General features: G+C 38.4%; 2 protein-coding genes across 2 annotated transcripts; both read right to left on the bottom strand.

Moving 5' to 3' along the window:
- Positions 1-1,725: 1,725 nt before the first annotated feature.
- Positions 1,726-2,661, bottom strand: LOC110718975. Its single transcript, XM_021897912.1, has one exon. It carries the CDS (start codon positions 2,659-2,661, stop codon positions 1,726-1,728), a length of 936 nt encoding a protein of 311 aa, XP_021753604.1.
- A 1,512-nt stretch (positions 2,662-4,173) lies between these two features.
- LOC110718793 lies at positions 4,174-9,443 on the bottom strand. The gene is made up of 6 exons (XM_021897698.1): positions 9,217-9,443; positions 8,915-9,103; positions 8,293-8,535; positions 6,725-6,916; positions 5,804-6,058; positions 4,174-4,512 (listed from the first exon to the last, which is right to left on the bottom strand). Exons 1-6 carry the CDS (start codon positions 9,229-9,231, stop codon positions 4,510-4,512), a joined length of 897 nt encoding a protein of 298 aa, XP_021753390.1. The 5' UTR covers positions 9,232-9,443; the 3' UTR covers positions 4,174-4,509.
- Between the last annotated feature and the right edge of the window lie 12,142 nt (positions 9,444-21,585).

The raw sequence follows: 21,585 nt of genomic DNA, 5'->3' as shown, positions 1-21,585 counted from the left end.
CTTTAATCTTTTTTTGTTTTTTTTTTTTTTTTTGAAGAAACCTTTAATCTTATTATTTAATTCAAGTGATCACAATATTTAGAATTATATGTGAATTAATATTCAACCAACTAAGTAACATTAGTTTGGAGCGAATTGAATATTTGTATGTATGTTGATTGAATGCAAAACAATGAATGTCACAATTAGAATTGAGTAGAGGCCAATATGGGCGGAGTTGACTTCTTAACTCATTTTGGTACTTCATCTCCGAATATCCATTTATGGTTCGCAAATACTATGGAGTTAGAAATCTCATAGATTATGAATGGGGTGTAACTTTTATATTCTATAAATGATTTACAAGTTCCTAAGAAAATATGTAGGCGGCACCCTCCTTCCATCCTTCGGCATAGTAGTTGAATCTCACTTCCTACAATAGCTAGGCATATTCATAACATTCCTACACAGGCGCACTTCGTGCGATGCCTACAAAAGGCATGCAGAACCACTAAAGAAGCAGCGTGAGGTCGACTTAGTGATGACAACTCTGCCGGTGATGACAGATTAGATTGATGAAAAGGTTAGCCGCTAGGGAGCTGAGCAAGGGAAGTAGTTGGATAAGAAGAGAGCAAGAGACTTAAAGAAAGAATTTGTAAAGAGTAATTTTGCTAGTAGATAGGAGTGCTGGTGTTTATGCACATAAGATTTAATATAAAGTATAAATTATGAAAAATTATTGTATTTTTTCCAATTTTGGCCGAATTATCTTTATTAATCTCAACATTTGATTATCTTTTAATAATTTGAACTTTAGCGATTTTTTCATTTATTGGTTCTAGATAACTGATGATGATGACCTGATGTACGAGTAAATTATTTTATCATAGTATAAATTTGAACTTTAGGGATTATTTTCATTTATTGTTTTCATTCATTTGAACAGAATTCCCTACCTTGTCCCCTTATTCGCAAAGCCCCTTCCACTTTTCTCCCTTTCCAATAGCCCCTTACCCTTTCTTTTTTTCTGTCCGGCTACCCCTTTCCCTTTCCATACCCTTTGTTTCACTATAATTTCAGTGGTATGGGGATAAAAAAAGGCCGGGTGGTTTTGGCATGTTAGAATTTAGGTGAGTGGAAGTAGTGGTGGGATAAAATTTGAAGTATTATTGCATGGGGATAGCTTACATTTGCATGACCAAGTGCTAGTATATATAGTGGTGTAGGTCGGTTTACATGCTCCTTCACCGACATACTACTCTACTCCTATCTACTAGCTTTCTCTAGATTTCTCTTAAGACACTAGGCTATTCTAGAAATATCTAGCTAATTGTAGATTTTACTAATTAGATTTTTCTAGATTACATTTTTAACACTCCCCCTTAATCTGAAAAATCTTGTACTCTAAACTATACGTCGTCTTCTCAAAATATTCTTTCGGTTTTGTTGATGCTCTTGTCACCAACGGCCTCTGATGTTGTCTCTTCTTGTTGTCACCGAAAACTTCTAATCTTGACTTTTCTTCTTGTCATTGTGTTGGTACTCATGTTACCAACCTTAATTTTGTTGTTTAATTTTGGTACTCGTGTTACCATCTTTCTAACTGATCTGATGCTCATGTCACCAGAGATCTCCTAAATTCTCCTTTCGAATATATCTCCTTTATTTTTCCTTTTAATTTTGGTGCTCATGTCACCAAATATTTCTGCTAATGCACTTGTCATTAGAAACCTCTTATTTTCTTCTTCAAAACAAGCTTTCTTCATTATCTTCCTTGCCAAAATTGGCAATTTCCACATCAGCTTTCTTGAACCTGCAATTCTTTCCAACATGGCCGAACTTTTTGCATATCCAACATTGTGCTTTTCCTTTGAAGTAGCAATCTGCACTATCATGGTTAGTTCTCTTACAAATTTTACAAAATAATTTATTCTCCATACCTTTGTATTTTGGTGAATCTTCTTCATCTTCACCCTCGGCCTTCTTCATGGACCCATTTTTCTTGATTTCTCTTGGTTTAAGAGAAAATTTTGCTGCAAGCGCGGTCTCCATCATGTCTTCATCATTACTTTGACGATTTTTTCTTTGTTCGTGAGACTCCAGAGATCCCATAAGTTGTTCAACAGTTATGTTGGATAAATCTTTTGTTTCTTCAATTATTGTAACTATATTATCAAATTTGTCATTTAATGATACTAAAATTTTCTTCACAATTTTTTCATCCGAAATTTCTTCTCCATATGATTTCATTTGATTAACAATCTCGATAATTCTTGAAAAATAATCTTTAACCAACTCATTATCTTTCATCTTTAAATTTTCAAAATCTCTTCTTAAAGATTGAAGTTTGATACTTCTCACCTTGCTATCTCCCTGGAACTCTTGTTGTAGAATCTCCCATGCCTCCTTTGCTGAATTAGCCCTCATAATTCTTGGAAAAATGGTATCTTTCACTGCATTTTGTATAAGATATAATGCCTTTTCATCCTTCATCCTTTCCTCCTCAAGTCTCTTCCTTTGAGCATCACTTAGGCTGCTTTCATCTTCAGGTTCGTTATAGCCTTTGTCGGCATAACTCCATAGTCCATATGATCGTAACATTGTCTTCATTTTGATCTTCCAGAAATCATAAATTTCTCCCCCAAAAATTGGAATGGGAAAACTTACATTGTTATTGGCCATTATATATTATGTTGTGTTTGGGCTAATATGTGTATGATATTGTAGGAAGGCTTTGGGAATTTGTGGCTCTTGATACCAAATGTTAGAATTTAGGTGAGTGGAAGTAGTGGTGGGATAAAATTTGAAGTATTATTGCATGGGGATAGCTTACATTTGCATGACCAAGTGCTAGTATATATAGTGGTGTAGGTCGGTTTACATGCTCCTTCACCGACATACTACTCTACTCCTATCTACTAGCTTTCTCTAGATTTCTCTTAAGACACTAGGCTATTCTAGAAATATCTAGCTAATTGTAGATTTTACTAATTAGATTTTTCTAGATTACATTTTTAACATGGCAGTGGTGGTTTCGGTAACAAGAGGTAGTCCCAGTGGTGGGGGAAGGGAAAGGGCCGGGTAATGGGTGACCGATGCTGGTGGTTAGGAAAATGAAGAGTTTGAGTTTAGTTTTTTTTTCAATTAGGTGTTGACACATGTCATGTCCATGTCACCATACTATAATAGGTTAGTGACCTATTGTGTACAATAAAATAAAATATCTCTTTAATGCAGAGTTAAAAATATAATTTAAATTTTAGATTTATTAAAATAAATCGGACAAAGTTTTGATAAATAAAAGTAATGTTATGTGTGTATGTGTGTGTGTTGCATTGGTCCTTTACATATGGATCAAATCCATTAATCAAAATTTAATTGATAAATAAGAATGCTCGTTTGACTGGCCTGGAAGTCTTGGAACTAGAGATGGCGATTGATCCTAGACTCGATTCAGATAGATTTGTATTCATTTTATAGAAACTAGATCCTTCGAATTTATCTTACTTTTGAGATTTGAATACGGTCCAAATCCAACATGTGGACTCATTTTTAATAATAAATTAACTTTCCTTATAAAAACTAAAAAAGTATTCTGAGTGTTTCTCATGGGTTTATATTTATCAACTTTATTTTGTAAAAATAGTTAAGTGAAAGAGAGTATATGATCATTGAATAGTGTATAAGTCAAAATAATGCAATATTAAAAAATAGATGGAGTAAAATATAAAAGAACTAAGGTACTATTTTTATTTGTCAAATTTTTATTTATTAAAAATGTATTAAAAATAATATTTGTTTTTGAGACGAAAGGATTTGTCATATGAATGTTTTAAATTCTTACTTCTCTATGTATAAAAAAAAAAAATAGTTATAAGAGGCCTAGTTTAATTTGATTCATCTCGATAATTACATTATTAATATTTTATGTTTATAATTTTTAATAATGTGAAATTAAAGATATGTGCGATAAAAAATATACATTTACCTCTATTATATAAGCTAAGTAGGGAGAGAGAGTGAAAAATTGGTGTTCATAATATGAATTACCAACACGTGTATATAGTACTTGTAAATGTAAATGTGAAGATTAAAACAGATGGAGTATTAATATAAGAATGCATTTCAAAACTACGCATTAATCAGTGTAATCAGTGCTTATTTCAATTTAATTAATATATTATCACTTATATATATAGTCATTGAACGTTCTCGAGGCGTTCGTTAGCTTTTGTCTTATAATTTGATAACATGTGATTACAAGATTATGTACATATATAAGAAGAAAATATATTTTAGTGTATGGTACGTAACCACACTAAAGATACAAGATATATATAACAACACAGGCAACTTTGTAGTGTACATTATACATGGCTTATTGAAAACATAGAAATTCCACAACACATATATCGTGGAAGACCTTATTTATGCATACAAAGTACACGATAACTTCATATTAGTTGAAAGCTAGCTGAACGCCCATTATGGTAACAAAAGACATGAACAACACCTAGCAATCTTGATTGATTACTGAACATGAAAACGAATAAAAATAAAAGTATTAGTTGCATATAAATGCGTAATAAAACTAATAATAATATATTAGTGTTTTACGATAAATCATATTATTAGGCCTCAATTATAAGATTTTTCATTTTTCATTTTTTTTTGGAGATGGGCAACTCAACCACAAGATTAAGGTTGACCAGTTCAAAAGGTTAGTTAAAATTAGTGAACACTAGCTTAGTTTAAAAATATAAAGCCGATGACAATTTGGTACAAAATTTAGCTATTTATGCATACATGTTCAAATCTCATATACTCCTCAATTTAGGTGGAAATTTAGCACTTGGTAAAAATGGTCCATGTTGCATTCACATTTTAAGTCGAACGGGCTTTGAAGAAGGGGCATGATAACTTTTGTTGAGTTGTTACTTTAAATATAAATATTGTAATAGATTAATCAAGTACATGTTAAGTACATTGGTTTGCTATTTATGATCTTCCATATCATCTTAATTACTAAATTAGCTATTTGATATGGTTATGCACAATGTCGTATTTTCCATTTTTCCGTTCAAGTGAAGTAATTAAATTGAGTTCTCATCTTTGAAATACTATATCTGTTTTTTATATCGCAACGCACATTTTATAACTTAAATATCTTAAATTATGATATAGTAAATTTATTTAAAAAATTGATATTATGAAAATGTATATATTTGTTGCGTAATGCAACTAGGCAGCTAAGAGAACGGTGAGAATTTGCTTAGAAAAAAATAAAAACTCGTCACCCAACATAGGCTTTGGGCAACTAAAAAGTCGTCGTACATATGATTATGAATAATGGAATTTTGAGCAACAAAACATATTTTCATGACCCAAAACAATTAGGTCGACAAAACTGTTGTCATCTCAGTCTATACGCATGTATATTTTAAATTCAACTTTGAGGGTTGGAAAAATATATATATATATATATATATATATATATATATATATATATATATATATATATATATATATATATATATATATATATTGTGCAACAGATCTGTTTTGTCGCCCAAATATCATCTCGTGCAACAAAACTAAACTCGTAGCCGAAACAAACAAGGGCGTCGACTCTACTACGGGTTGAAAGTCGTTGCACAAGACTATGGGCAACGAAAATGGATTTTCGGGCGATGAAATTTTATGTTGCCCAAAATTATATTTCTTGTAGTGATTTCGGGACGAGTTGAAATTTTCAGTTGCCCAAAAAATTAATGAACAAGAATATAGTTTGTGAATTAATAGTGAAGAAACATTAATATAGTACCTGTTTGACATAGAGTCCAATAGACTCAACATAGTTCTTGTGTATGGTTCCAAAAAATCCAACAACGCGACCACCTGATGGTACTTGTGAGCGAAATTGAGACAAATAATTCGTGTACGGTCCACCTCCAAAAGGTCCGTAACCATCCATACGCATATTGGTATGTATCTTAAGCTTCGTCAAGCAACGATTTTCGTGCCATTCTCCAATCCACCCACTTACATTAGTTATAAATTCGCCAGATTGGAGTGTAATCTGTACATGAATTGAAGATAACTTTTCACATCTTAGTGGCTCATTATGCTAATAATAATAATAATAAGTCAATAACAAAAATAGCTGATAGAATACTTATTTAAATAAATCTATCATAGATGGCTTCAATCATCAACTTAAATTTTTGATAGATTTTTTTTTTCGATTTGAGATAACTTTTTACATACTCCCTCCATTTTTTTAAATGACACATTTTTCTTATTCGATCATTTTTAAGTGACACACTTACTCTTTTGAAAATCCCTAAATACTACCTCTGATTCGTATTATATACACCAAAGTTGCATATAATACAAACAGGTTGTATTATTTTTTTTTAATAATATATCTTTACCTACTAATGGGCCCCACTCTCGCTCTCTTATTTTATGGTTTCTCACTTCTCCCATGATCCCCACTTCCTTTTACACCACTTTGCTTTTCAATAAAATAATAATTCTACTATTTGTTCTTATAATTTTTATTACCGTATTTACTCCACTTTTATCTTATTTTATTATAGTCAATAAAATCCCTAAAACTCTGTACCGGTCAAATTGTGTCATTTAAAAAAAACCAGTGCGAGTAATAAATTAGTGGTTCATTAAGCTAATAATAATACGTCAATAGAAACAAACTGAATAGAGCATCGGAGGAGGTTGTGACCTTGTGTTCAGCATTTCCACCATCACCGCCGAACTTTCGACGAGTGTTTGTTGTGACAAACGTGAATGCATCAACAATTGCGCCAGTCTTTATGATTATCTCTCTGAAATTTTCACAGGGTTCAAGCATTATAGACCATTGTTGCCCTGTCTGATAGCCAAAAGGCCCGAGTTTCTCGACGGTCTGACTTTGCTGCAATCATTGTAATAAATACCTATTTTATTAATTAATTACACAAAGAAAAAGAATTTTTTTTTTTTTTGTGATTGTTCAATATTGAAATTGTTATTTGAAAGTGTTACATTACTTTATACAGCAAAGATGTTACCTTGTCAACACAGGATCCATGATTTCCCTGATTTTAAGTACTTAACCCTTACAATACCACATATACTACTATTGTAGTATTTGTTAGAAATGACCTTTTATGTTGTCTATTTTGTAAGAAAGGAAAGAAAATTAGCAAAAGAGACCTTATAAGCGATTTGTGGTCGTGAGTTAGGACCTTACCTGAGTTGACCACCGAAGTTCGGTGTTGATTGACACGTGATATTATAAAAGACTCCGCTACCTTTAATTTCTCGATTTGCTAGCAGAAAAATTGCTCAATTAAGGTTTTAATGCTAATTTTGACACTTTACGTCTAATTTACGCTCAAATAAAATTGGTAAAAAAATTACAAGAAATGTCTCATGTTGTATGTCAAAAAATCACATTTTGCGTGCCTTTTTGGGCCTTAATGACCTAGTTTAAGGTCAAATTTTGAAAAAAAATTACTAGAAATATCTAGGTTTGCCTGTTGCTATTTTCAAGCAGTGAAAATTGTTTGGTTAAAGTTTTGAGGTCATCATGGCACTTGGAAAAAAAAAATTACATGAAATGCATTCGTTTGCATACATATGTAATGACTAGATACAAGATCAAGCTAGATGTTTATGATACTTTCTCCATTCTCTTTTATTTGCAGCGTTCCGATTTTAACATTTGTCAATGCATTATTTCAAATCTTTATATATTTCTAATTACAGATAAGTAAAAAATATAAAAATTTGATAATGTGAAAATGTAAATCGAGACGGACCTAACAGAATCTCACATGAGTTTATTTAGCCCACTGCATAAATCAATAAAAATGATTAAATATGACATGAATAGTACCATTTTCCAAATGCTGCAGCTAAAACCAACTCTTAAAACGAGACATTGGAAGGGTATCTTTTTTTAATATCACATACATGCCTAACATATATAATGGCTAATGCCAAAATACGGTCTTCAACAACCGAAACATATATAGAGTAAGGTCCCAACTCACAATCTAATACCGATATAAGTTCCTTTTTTACTACGTATTAAAAGGTATTTTCTAATAGATTTTCCTTTGAATTAATAGCTCAACAACTATGAGTAATTCAATTTCGATCATAATATATTGAAGAGAAATGCATCGCGATGATCTATATGATTTCAATGCATGACATAGTAAAACGTTTCTTCTACCAAACAAGCTAAGATCTCTTAATTTTCTGCATTTCTGAAAGACTGTTTGAGTGAAACGTAGACATTACCTTTTCAACATAGAGACCAATGGAAACAAGGTTGTCATGAGCAGTTCCAAAGAATCCAACGAAACGGTCATTTTCAGGTAATGGCATTGGAGACTTAAATTCACAGCCGCCTTTGAGTTCATTATTTCCATACGGCCCGTGTCCACGCTGGTTCAAATTAGTATGTATCCTCAGTTTCGATATTAATGAATCTTTGGTCCTCCCACTTATCCCAGTTATGTATTCACCAATCTTGAGCTTAATCTATATGACACAAATCAATTAAAATTATGATTACGATTATGATTATGATCGAAAGGAAGCTAATTAAACCAAAGTCTAAAAATAAAAAATTCGCGATAGGTATACTTTTCTATTCCAAAGTAGATAACAAATATCATTTATCACGTTAGCTAATGCATAAATTCAAATGTAAATATCTATAATTACCAATAAGTAAAAATTATTAAAAATTAATATTTTAAAAATACACATTAAGAGAATTTCAACAAGATCTAATATGACTATGTTTTTTTTTTTTTTTTTTTAATTTATATAAATAAAAATTTCAACATAAAATTTGTAATTAATGTTAAAAATTAATGTGTCATTTATTTTGAAACGGAAGAACTATATATAAGACCTTGTATTCAAGTCCGCCATTGCCACCAAACATGGAAGTATCACTACTCCCGTTGTAGCTAGTCACGGTGAGCCCGATTGCATCCACAATGAAACCCGCCCTCACAATTATTTCTTTGATTCTATCAGATCCTTCGAGTTTGAACGAAAAGTTTTCTACGGCCTCTTTGTCACCATATGGTCCGTACCTCTACAACAATTTATAATATAATAAAAATTAAAATTCTGTATAATAATATAGCATGGAATACGTGCAAATGAATTATGACAGGATAAGATAAGCTAAAGAAAAATCATAGGTACCTGGAGTTGAGCCATATTATTAGGTTACAAATTAAAGGTGAAACAACTTAGCTAATAATAGTACGTTCACAAGTTATAGTGTAGAAACTATGTTACGATTGTCGACATAACAATGATATATATAGTGTGGCAAAGGAACCGTGAATAAATTCCTTGTGTATTGCAAGTGAATCCTCCTTGTATTATTGATGAAGCCGATTATTCTAGTTCTAGATTAAACGTCAATATACAGAATCTACAAATATAGAGCCAGTAACATCAACAATTTAATTTGGAAATATTAACGTTCTCCTTCTTATACCTTAGGTTACCCTATCTAGCTAACACAACTTTTGGCCTGCTTTTATTTAGCACAAACTTTTAAAAAAAACCACATGTATAATAAATATTATACATCCGTCAAATAATTGTCCTAAAATGATTAAATGTTACCCCAAATTAAATAAAAGGTACCCTACTTTGATTTAAATAAAAGTAAGTCATGCTTTACCTATAATTACCTTCTTTAAATCAGTAAACATCAAATTTCAATGCGTGAAACTAAGAAAATCACCCTATAAAACTTATTCCATTGTTTATATACTTTAAATCATACCAGGTTGAAAGTTACCGAAAAAAAGTTAAAATTACCTCAAATTAGCTACAAGTTACCCTAAAAATCTTTGATGTACACTAATTTATTGTAAACCGGGTGCACAGAAAAGTTTTTGTGATCAACAAGAACATATTCTTTTTTTTTTGTTTTGGGGTGGCGGTGGAGGAACAAGAACATATTCTACTTAAATTTGATAGATTTGACTAATATTGTAGGATATTTCTTATCGCAATGGATTCTTTTATTCATAAAATTGACAGCGTCCAAACCATTCCCAATACTCATGGAATGTACTACGCACTAGTCATTTCACCCCAAAATTATTTCCATGTTATGATTAATATAAAATTAATAGTAATCCAAACATGAAAGTATCGAAATAAATAAATAAATAAATAAATACTTGTAATGAAGTTTCTAGGCATGCAAATTCATGACTTTAAAAAAGAAAAAGAGAGAAAGAGTATAATTCGACAAGAAAAATATGCTCCCTTCGTTTTCTTTTTGTTGTCCCATTTGGAATCTTAGATTTGAAGATTTAAAATTCCTTTGTTGTGGTAATGGTACTTTTTCATTTTTGGCCATTAGCGTTTCACGATTTAACAACCATGAAAAAACCACCATATTGCCCAGCAAACTTTTCCATATATTTTTATTAAATGGAAAAAAAAAAAAAATTGTTCATATGTATTATTTCCAAAAAAAAAAAAAAATAACACTTTTAATTTGATACGTGCAACTCTCAAAATTAAAATTTGATGATCCAGTTCAACTCACGAAATCTGGATGTATAGTATAATAAACATTACTTGAATTGCGTTCAAAACATGCAATTTTTTATAAGGAGAATCTTGATTAATGATTACTCCAGAAGTGCTTGAGTCAATGGATAATGCAACTTTTATCTCAGAATAATATACATAGTACATCCCTCGCATATGGGTAAGGGTTAGATAATGCGTGGTTGTAAATGTTGGGATACTTCATTTATTTATATTTTGAAAAAAATTGTTATAAATCAACTTTTATGTCATTTTCACGTGAGATTACCTATACATTTATTTAAATTTAGATTTAAAACATGATGATAAAAAATAATTATACAAAGTAAGAAGCAACAAGATTTACCCTACGTATCAGGCATTATGTAAAATCCTCCTACCAAGTATGACAAATAATACAGATACATATGTTCAAAAGCACTAATATTTATTTTATAAATACTTGATTATTAATGTCAGATTTTGGGCCTCTATCTAGAGTTGTGTGACCCTGTTCTATGCCTATTTGCACAGCCTAATAGTTGGCCCTAATGTTGAAACCTAAACTGAAAATACTTCTCTGTTAAAATTCAGATTTAATTGCACATCTACTGAAACAAGTTGTTGATTATTACATCATTGAGGGACACGTGTAAGGTTTTTTTGAAATTATATCCCGCCTAAATACTTGGTAAATTACATCAAATCTTTTATTTTAATATACCTATTCGTTTGACATCATATGTATCTTCGCCCAAATACAATTAGTAAGTTAATGGGTTCACTCGTCCATGAAGCTAGTAATCAATGGCTACATTTCTGTTTTCTTAATTTTATTGTAAGCCTATGTAAGTATATATATATATATATATATATATATATATATATATATATATATCACGAATTGAATATTTTATTATTAGGGGGTGAAATAACTTAAGTGCGTTATAATAAGAATTGAGAAATGTCCTACAAGCAACTAGAATATGTTCTTGTGTTTTTTTTTTTTTTTTTTTTTTTTTATTATTATTATTTTTTTTTTTGACATCAGAATTAAACATATCAATATCAAGTAGAATATATTCTTGTTTATCTAGATTAAAGCTGGCTGGGCCAATTAGGGGGTGAAATAACTTAAGTTCGTTACAATAAGAATTGAGAAATGTCCTACAAGCAACTAGAACATGTTCTTGTTTATTTTATTTTTTTGACATCAGAAGTTAAACATATCAATATCAAGTAGAATATATTCTTGTTTATCTAGATTAAAGCTGGTCGGGCCAAAAGTTGTGTTACCTAATATATTCTTGTATAAGAAGGAGAACGTTAATATTTCCAAATCAAGTAGTTGATGTTACTGACACTATATTAGTAGATTCTGTATATTGACGTTTAATCTAGAACTAGAATAATCGGCTTCATCAATAATACAAGGAGGATTCACTTGCAATACACAAGGAATTTATTCACGGTCCCTTTGTCACACTCAGGGCCGGCTAAGGGCCTGTGCAAACAGACCTGTTTGGGGGTTTTTTATGTGTCCTACGGGAGAGTTACAATTTCCTAGAATGCTCCTTCCTTCGCCTGTACCTGCACAAATAACGGAATACTCCGGGTGGGGCTGGGGTGTTCCGCCTCCGAAGATTAAGTTAGTCTCTTTCTAAATGTGGAAATAAGGCAATAAATGCTTCTCGATTTGAGAGCATTTGTAAGGGGATTTGTGTTTTGTTGGTTTGTGGGAAAATGATTCGATCCCCATTAATGAGGTCTGCCCTTACTATTTATAGTAGGGAGAACTGTACCTCAATTAGGGTACAATGACACGTGTCGCAAAGGGATTGGGCCTTTGCTGACCGTTGCAAGCTTGACACGTGGTAGGCCTTTACTGGGCCACATGTCTTAGGGTATTTTTACCCTAAACATCTGCCCCTCACAGGTGTGACGTGGAATGTCCACATGTCACCTGTGACTAGTGTCAGACGCATGGGAGGAGACGGTTCGTCTCCTTCCCTCCTTTTTTCAAATTTCAAGTTTTTAGGGCAGAAGGCATCGTTTCGCCTTCTGCTCCTTCTATAAATACAAGACACGCTCTCTCTCCTCCTCACTTTACATATTTTTCAAAAAATTTCTGAGCGCGCTCCGCTACCGGCTGCATTATTTCCTTAGTTTTCCTTCATCCGGCATTTTCAAATTACGCACATCCGGCGACCGGTTGGGTTCCCTTTCTTCAGTATCTAAGGTACCGGCTGTCCTTTTTCTTTTTTACTTAGCTTTTGACGATTTCAAACATTTCAACCCATCCGGGTTTCATGCCGCCTGGGGGGCCTTTAACCCATATCCCATTTCTTGAATCTTCTCCCTCAGCCGGCATAGCCCCATCTGAGGGGTTTTCAACTTTTAAACACTATGCATTCTAAACACCCCCATCCGGATTATCACCGTCTGGGGGGTGTTTGAACCTTCAATAAATTTATCCTTTAACACCGCCTGGGGTAATTCTGAGTTCATCAAGAAATGATTTCAAAAACCCCAACCGGTTTGGATTTTTCAAAGTTTTTAAGATGCGCTCAATGCACCCCCATCCGGCATTTTACCGCATGGGGGTGGTTTGAGCAGCCTTGGCTTTCTCAAACATCATTCAAATAACCCCCATCCGGTATATAACCACATGGGGTTGGTTTGAGCAGCCTTGGCTTTTTCTCAAACATCATTCAAATAACCCCCATCCGGTATATAACCGCATGGGGGTGGTTTGAGCAGCCTTGGCTTTTTCTCAAACAACATTCAAATAACCCCCATCCGGTGTTTGACCGCATGGGGGTGGTTTGAGCAGCCATGGCTTTTTCTCAAACAACATTCAAATACCCTCCATCCGGTATTTGACCGCATGGGGGTGGTTTGAGCAGCCTTGGCTTTTTCTTAAACAACATTCAAATAACCCCCATCCGGTATATAACCGCATGGGGGTGGTTTGAGCAGCCTTGGCTTTTTCTAACAACATTCAAATAACCCCCATCCGGTATTTGACCGCATGGGGGTGGTTTGAGCAGCCTTGGATTTTTCTCAAACAACATTCAAATACCCCCCATCCGGTATTTGACCGCATGGGGGTGGTTTGAGCAGCCTTGGCTTTTTCTCAAACAACATTCAAATAACCCCCATCCGGTATTTGACCGCATGGGGGTGGTTTGAGCAGCCTTGGCTTTTTCTCAAACAACATTCAAATACCCCCCATCCGGTATTTGATCGCATGGGGGTGGTTTGAGCAGCCTTGGCTTTTTCTCAAACAACATTCAAATACCCCCCATCCGGTATTTGACCGCATGGGGGTGGTTTGAGCAGCCTTGGCTTTTTCTCAAACAACATTCAAATACCCCCCATCCGGTATTTGACCGCATGGGGGTGGTTTGAGCAGCCTTGGCTTTTTCTCAAACAACATTCAAATAACCCCCATCCGGTATTTGACCGCATGGGGGTGGTTTGAGCAGCCTTGGCTTTTTTCTCAAACATCATTCAAATAACCCCCATCCGGTATTTAACCGCATGGGGGTGTTTTGAGCAGCCTTGGCTTTCTCAAACATTCAAATTGTACCCATCCGTCATCTAACCGTATGGGGGTTGTTTGAGCAGCCTGTAGCTTTTTCTCAAACATACAAATAGAGTCCATCCGGATTTTAACCGTATGGGGGTCTTTTGAATGATTCCATTTTATATATCTGATCCATTTTTCTTTATTTCAGCTTTAAACACATTCGGAGACTTCCACCTGTGGGGGTTTCAAGCCATCATCTTAATCCAATCTCAATTTTCTAAGGTACCGCCTGCATCCCATACTTGTCACATTCTTTTATTTCCGGTTGCATAGCATTAGGATATGGACTCCACCAATACACACACGGCACAGCCTACGACTGTGGTCAGCCGGTCACCAGGGACGGCTGAGTCTAGGACTGGGATTGCCGTCTGGGGGTGCTTGGGACAACCTTCACCTACATTGAATCCGACCGTCTCTGTTCATGTGCAGGACAGAATGGCTCGGATCAGAGTGACGACAATCGACCCTGACTACCAGTCCGATGATGCAGCCGCTGACCCGACTGTCCCTATAAATCAAGAACAAGCCGGGGAACCGGCTGAGGAAGGTCCTAATGAGGAAGTTCCACAAAATTCTCCAAGTACATCTAGCACCCCGGGTGACAGTATCTTGGATAGCTCTGGTTCCAATGGTGAGGAATCCGGAGAGGAAGCCGGCGAGGGATCCGAAGAGGAAGCCGGCGAGGGATCCGGAGAAGGGTCAGCCGGTAATGAGGAGTCTGGCCCTGATGAAGAGTCTCCTGAGACGGCCGACCCGGTAGACCAAGAAGCTTATAAGTGGCCGGCTGCTGGTGACCCTACTGACATGACCATGTCTGCCAGAGATGTGGTTACTCTAAATGCTACACTCCCTGCTTTCTTAGAGAAGAAACCGGTAGGGGAAGGCTGGGAAGTGGTTGTCCCGCCTGTTGAGGCAAGCGTCGTATGGACCGACGATGTAGATAATGCCGACAACTATTTCGGCTGCTATGAGGCGGCATTCACAGCCGGCCTCCGTTTCCCCCTTCACCACTGCATCAAAGCCATATTAAGGGGGTACGATTTGGGCGTATGGCAGTTGACCCCCAACTCATGGGTCAACATACTTGGATACATTGCCGCCTGCGAGATGCAGGATGTCAAACCCAGCTGGGAAGCCTTTGCGCACATGCATTATCTCAGCAGGGCGCCGGATGGGTGGAACGCATGGTATACTCTGACCACGCACCCGGAATATATGATGACATTGGACAAACCATCCAAATGGAGTAGCTGGAAGAGCAAATTTTATGTCGTCTCTTCTCCATCTCCTCAACTTAATCGCCGGCTGCGTAGATATAATAAGCACCCGACTTTGCTTGGTAGGAAGTGTGCCCTGCCTAGAGTGCCAAGCGAGGCATGGGATAAAATCATGCAGAAGGGCCTCTTCAAAAAGACAACCTCCCTCCTGGATGATGGGAGTGAGATTATAGTTCCTCAGTTCTGGGTGCCCCACCCGGACTGGTTCAAGGATGAGGCATTTCTCTCCGCCTGCAACCTTAGCACCATGTTTACTAAGAGTAGGTTTTTACTTACCACCGGCCCCAGCCGCCTGACGTTGGTATGCTGTACAAAATATTAACCGTTTTGTTTCTGCAGGCGTTGCGATGGAGAAGCTTTCGAAGGAAAAGACACCAGCTACCTCAGCCGCTCTGCTCCGGAAAGAGCAAATTGAGAAAAAGAAGTCGCAGCTGGCGGCTAAAGACGGCGGGGTAACATTTATTCTCTCAATTTCACCGGTTGTAGCATTTGTACCCTGTGTTTGATATTAACCGGTTGGTTTTTTATATTTGCAGGCTGGGAACAAGGGTGTTCCTCGCTCTCTGTCTAAAATGGTCAAAAGACCGGCGGGGGACATTCCTCTGCCTGCTGCTAAGGTATTAAAATTGCCGGTCCCCCCGCCGGCTATGATTATTTCAAAACCGCCTGTAGGAGGCAGGCCCACCACTGGAGGCAAAAGCCTTAGTGGTATTGCTCCCACCATTGAAGTGGTGGATGAGAGTGCGAAGGAGCCGGCGACTTCGGCTGGCCAGACTCAAACGGGTACTGGCTCCAATGCGGCTGGGGGTGATTCTACCCCACAATCCGACAAAGGTATGAATTTTGCCTTTGATTCCCCCTGGCCGCTTGGGCCTATGCGCGTAAAGACCCAAGCCTGCCAATCCGGGAACTCTTCTGGCAGCCGTCAGAATATTGGCGAGGCGTATGCTCAACACCTGACAGATAAATCTCTAATTGCAGATGCTACCTCCAGCCGGCCCAACTATCAACAGTATGCCAAGAGGATGATCCGGACCCTTACCCGGACCGAGAAAGAGGCAGTGCCGGCTGTGCATACAGTCAGCATTGATTGGATCACTTCTCTCCTGGCAGAGGTAAGTTATACCGTATGCATTGCTTTCTTGTAATTTCTTTGTTTACCGTCTCAGTTGTTTGAAGATAGATTCTAACATTCCTCTACCGGCTGATATCACAGGTGATGCTGAGAGTTGACGGGCTTCTGGTCCCCTTGCGCAAGAAGCAAGAGGAGGTAAGGGATGCCCAGAGATGGGCATCTGAGCTCATTGATGTTTCCCAATACAATGCCATTAGATATGACATGGAAACTAAACGGCGAGAGTTGGAACAGGAGGAATTGCTGAAGCAAACTGTTGCGGCTGTTGATGCGGAGAAGGCGAGGGAGGATGCGCTAGATCTGAAGGTCAAAACTCTCCAAGCCGATCTCAAGGCTTTAGAAGGAGCTGACAAGGAAAACGCCGTTCTTCGCGCTGATGTCAACCGGCTCAAAAACGAACTTGCTTCTACTCAGGCGGCTCATAAAGAAGAGCTTAAAAAAGAACAAAGCCGCCTGATTGCTGAGAACGAGACTGACAATTAGGAGCGCATGAAGATCGCCTGGGGGCTCATACACCCGGACTATGACTATGAGTTCTTCGACCTCAGGTACAAGTATGCCTCAGAGGTATACGATGCCAAGGTCCTTGGACTGGACCCGCCTGCTTCCTTCGAGGAATGGGCAGGTTCGGCTGAAGAACAAGAGGGTGAGCAGGCAGCGCAGACTCAAATGCCGGCTCAGGAGCAGCAGCCGGAGCAGCAGCCAGAGCAACAGCAGCAACAGGAACAACAATGAATTTTTCTTTTTATTACAACTTCTTTTTCCGGCCTGCGTGCCGAGTATTTTTGATGTATCTTTCCCGGACGGGGGTCCGGTTAACATTTCCATTTATAAATATTAATCTATTTAACCGACATAGTCGGTTTTGCTATTTCTATTATTTGCGATTGAATACGATTTTTTATGTTCATTTACTCATCCGGTTTACATAATCAGCCGTTCTATATATGCCGGATGAAGTAACGATACCATATTATGCCCCTGAAATGGCTAACTGTTTACTTCAATAGTAGACAGGCAGCCGTTTCATTGGCGTCCGGATGGGTGATCAGTGACTGATCTAACCCTGCCCCGGCTGTCATTTAGGCAGCCGTTTCATGGAAGCCGCGATGGGTGATCAATGTGATCTAACCTTAACCCGACTGGTACAATAAAATGCCCCTGAAATGGCTCTGTTTACTCCAACAGTAGACAGGCAGCCGTTTCATTTGACAGCCGGATGGGTGATCAGTGAATGATCTAACCTTAATCCGGTTGGTACAATAAAATATCGGATGGGTTGTATTTAGATAACACCCGGTTGCTGTAACCCACTAGGAATTTCATTTTGCCGGATGGACCACTTTAGGGTCCTTGCCGGGTGAAACCTAGATGCAATGGATCATTTCTAACGGCTGTAAGTTTCTTTTAAGAAAATGTCGTTTGAGTTATTGGATCGCTAGAACAATGTACCACCCGGAAGGGAGCTGTTCTCTTCAACGATTTCACCCGGATGGGTGTCGCCGAATGACTGCTCTTGTTGGAGCAGTGGTTTTAAAGTGTTCTTCCGTCTGTGATTTTGCACTAGACAGGTGCAAATACAATTGCATGAATGGAAATTATATGCTTTCACATTTCAATACTATTTACAAAAAATTACAAAATCCTTAGAAGTAGTACTTTTTCAAGTTATCTACACTCCAGGTACGATGCAACCGCATTCCGTCTGGGGTTTCCAGGCGGTATGTGCCGTTTCTAACTTCTTCAAAAATCCGGTAGGATCCTTCCCAGTTTGGGGTCAGTTTCCCTTGTTCGTTTGCCCTACCAGTAGCTTCAAGCTTTCGTAAAACAAAATCTCCAACTTTGAGGGGGCGTTTACGCACCCTTTTGTTGTAGGCCCTCGTCATTCGCAGACGGTAGATTTCATGATGCAAGGCGGCGTTGCCCCTTCTTTCAGGAAGAGTATCTAATGCCAGGCGCATGGCTTCCCAATTTGCCTCTTCATCATATAACATGATTCGAAGTGTTGGCTCATATAATTCAATGGGAAGTACCGCCTCGGTGCCATATGCCATAAGGAATGGAGTTTCACCGGTTGACCCCTTCTCAGTAGTTCTGATAGACCAAAGGACATGAGTCAACTCTTCTGCCCAAAGACCGCCTGCCTTTTCAATCTTTCTCTTTATGCCGCCTGAGATGAGCTTGTTAAAAGCTTCAACTTGACCGTTTGCTTGAGGACGGCCAACGGATGCAAAGTAACGGGAAATCCCTTGATCTTGCAGCCAAGTCTTTAGGACAGGCGTTTCGAACTAGGGACCATTGTAAAAAACCATGGACATTGGTACACCGAACCGGGTGATGACATTTCTCTAGATGAAGGAGATGACATCCTTAATTTTGATGCCTTTTATCTCCTCGGCCTCAACCCACTTGGTGAAGTAATCAACAGCCACCAAGATGTATCTTTTGCCGCCTGGGGCAGGAGTGTATGGCCCCAAAATATCCATGCCCCATTTTTCAAAGGGAATTGGGCTGTGAATAGCTGTTAAATCAGTTGCCGGCTGTCTGATCAGTCGGCCAAACCTCTGGCACTTGTCGCATCTTTTAACCATATCTAATGCATCCGCCTCAAGGGTAGGCCAAAAGTATCCTTGCCGCCTGGCTCTTTTTGCTAGGGTCTTCTCGCCAATGTGCGATCCACAGAAGCCGGCGTGCAGATCTTCCAGTATTTCCTTTCCCCTTTCTGGGGTAACACACTTGAATAGCGGCTGCAAGTAACCCTTCCGGAAAAGTTCACCTTTGTGCATTACGAAGCTTAATGCTCGTTTTTTGAGAGCAGCCGCCTCTGATGAGACACCTGGGAGAGTGCCTACCAGGTAATCCCGGATGGGGTCCATCCAAGTGGAGCTTCGATCTAGAACTCCAATGGGGTCATGTTCAATGCTTTTCTTTTTCATGACTTCCCAGAAGATTGATCTAGGCGTATCACATGTGGCGGATGATGCGAGTTTTGATAATGCATCCGCCTGATTATTTTCGGATCTAGGTACTTAACTTAGATTGAATTCATCAAATGCCCCAGCCTCCCCTTTGACCGCCTGAAGATACTTAATCATCACCGGATGGGTGGCCTCATAGTCACCGTTGTACTGGCTAACGATGAGTTGAGAATCAGAACAGGCGTCAACTTTCCTTGCCCCGGCTTCCTTACACATGCGGATACCGGCTAGCAGAGCCTCGTATTCAGCTTCATTATTCGAAGCTTGAAACTTGAATCGTAGAGCGTACTCGTATTTGTCCCCCTTTGGAGAATGAAAAATTACGCTTGCCCCACAACCATTCAACGTAGAGCTCCCGTCTACATATACTTTCCAAACTTGATCAGTTTTATCCGGCTGTATCGGCCTTGTCATTTCAACAATGAAGTCGGCAAACGCCTAACCCTTCACTGCCCGCCAAGGTTCGAAAGTGATTTCTAGACTTTGAATTTCCACAGCCCATTTAATCATTCTTCCGGATGACTCTAAAGTGGTCATAGGCCTTTTGAGCGGCTGGTCAGTGTAAACGGTAACCGGATGAGCCAAGAAATACGGTTTCAACCGCTTGACTTCCTTGAAAAAAGCCAGACCGAATTTTTCAATCATGGGATATCGAAGTTCAGCATTCCGGAGGACATGACTTATAAAGTAGACCGGGAGCTGGGTTCCGTCTCTCTCAGCAAGGAGAACGACACTCAAGGAATGATCCAAGACGGCCAAGTACATGTAGAGAGCCTCCTGGGGTAGGGGACTCACTAATCTTGGCAAAGAATGCAAGTGTTGCTTCAGCCGTTGAAATGCCGCCTCAGCCTCTTCACCCCATTCAAACCTCGACCTCTTTTTGATTGCTTGAAAGAAATACAGGCACTTGTCACCTGACCGGCTGAGGAATCTCCCCAATGCTGCCAGGCAACCGGTAAGCTTTTGAGCCTCCCTGATGGTACGAGGCGACTGCATGTCAATCACCGCCTGCACTTTGTCCGGATTGGCCTCTATGCCTCTCTAATCAATCAAAAATCCAAGAAACTTCCCAGACTCAACTCCAAAGACGCATTTTTTCGGATTTAACATGACTCTATGCCGTCTGAGGGTGGTGAAGGTTTCTCGGAGGTCGGCTAGATGATCCGCCTCTAGCTTTGACTTGACTATCATGTCATCGATGTACGACTCCACGTTCCTTCCAATCTGATCATAAAAGACCGAGTTCATCATTCGTTGGAAAGTAGCAGGCGCATTCTTCAACCCAAACGGCATCACCGTGTAGCAGTATAACCCTTGATCTGTGACGAAAGCCGTCTTCTCTTGGTCTTTCTTACACAAGGGTATCTGATGGAAGCCGGAGTAGGCATCCATGAAACTCATCAGGGCATGGCCGGCTGTAGAGTCTACCAAATGATCTATCTTTGGAAGCGGGTAGCTATCTTTTGGACAAGCCCTGTTCAGGTCCGTGTAATCTACACACATCCGCCAGGTTCCATTCGGCTTTTTCACAAGGACGACATTGGCTACCCAATCCGGGTAGTAACATTGCCGGATGAACCCAGCATCTAAGAGTTTCTTGACCTCGGTTGCTGCCGCCTGGGACCTTTCCTCGCCATGGTTCCTTTTCTTTTGCCTGACCGGCTTATTTTTAGGATCCACAGCGAGTTTATGAACATCAAGATCCGGACTTACACCTGGCATCTCTTCTACTTCAAAGGCAAACACATCTTTGAACTCCTTCAGCAAAAGGAGTAAATCTGATCCCAAACTTTCAAACGCACCCGTTCTAATCTTGACAGTTCTGTCGGGCCGGCTATCTTCAAGGACAATGTCAATTATTTCTCCAGCCGGCTGGGGGCGAAGGATGTCTGGCCTCTCCCCGGACAGTGATTGCTATTGTTTCTCCTTTACAGGCGCCAGTTGGTCCGCCTTCCTCTTTTTACCGGCTGGCTTAGTAGCCGGTAAGCTTTGATCACAGTCGTCAAGCTAAACTATTTCTTTCTCTTG

The sequence above is a fragment of the Chenopodium quinoa genome, unplaced genomic scaffold, assembly GCF_001683475.1.
Source record: "Chenopodium quinoa cultivar QQ74 unplaced genomic scaffold, ASM168347v1, whole genome shotgun sequence".
Lineage (NCBI taxonomy): Eukaryota > Viridiplantae > Streptophyta > Magnoliopsida > Caryophyllales > Amaranthaceae > Chenopodium > Chenopodium quinoa.
This window is presented reverse-complemented; position numbering and strand designations above follow the sequence as displayed.

Excerpts from the sequence above, each read along its gene's own strand:
- LOC110718975 (XM_021897912.1), bottom strand. The coding sequence starts at position 2,661 with ATGGCCAATAACAATGTAAGTTTTCCCATTCCAATTTTTGGGGGAGAA.
- LOC110718793 (XM_021897698.1), bottom strand. Across the intron at positions 6,917-8,292 it reads TTGGTCTCTATGTTGAAAAG|CAAAGTCAGACCGTCGAGAA; the intron begins GTAATGTCTACG and ends CAATGATTGCAG. Across the intron at positions 6,059-6,724 it reads GTGGAAATGCTGAACACAAG|ATTACACTCCAATCTGGCGA; the intron begins GTCACAACCTCC and ends ATTCATGTACAG.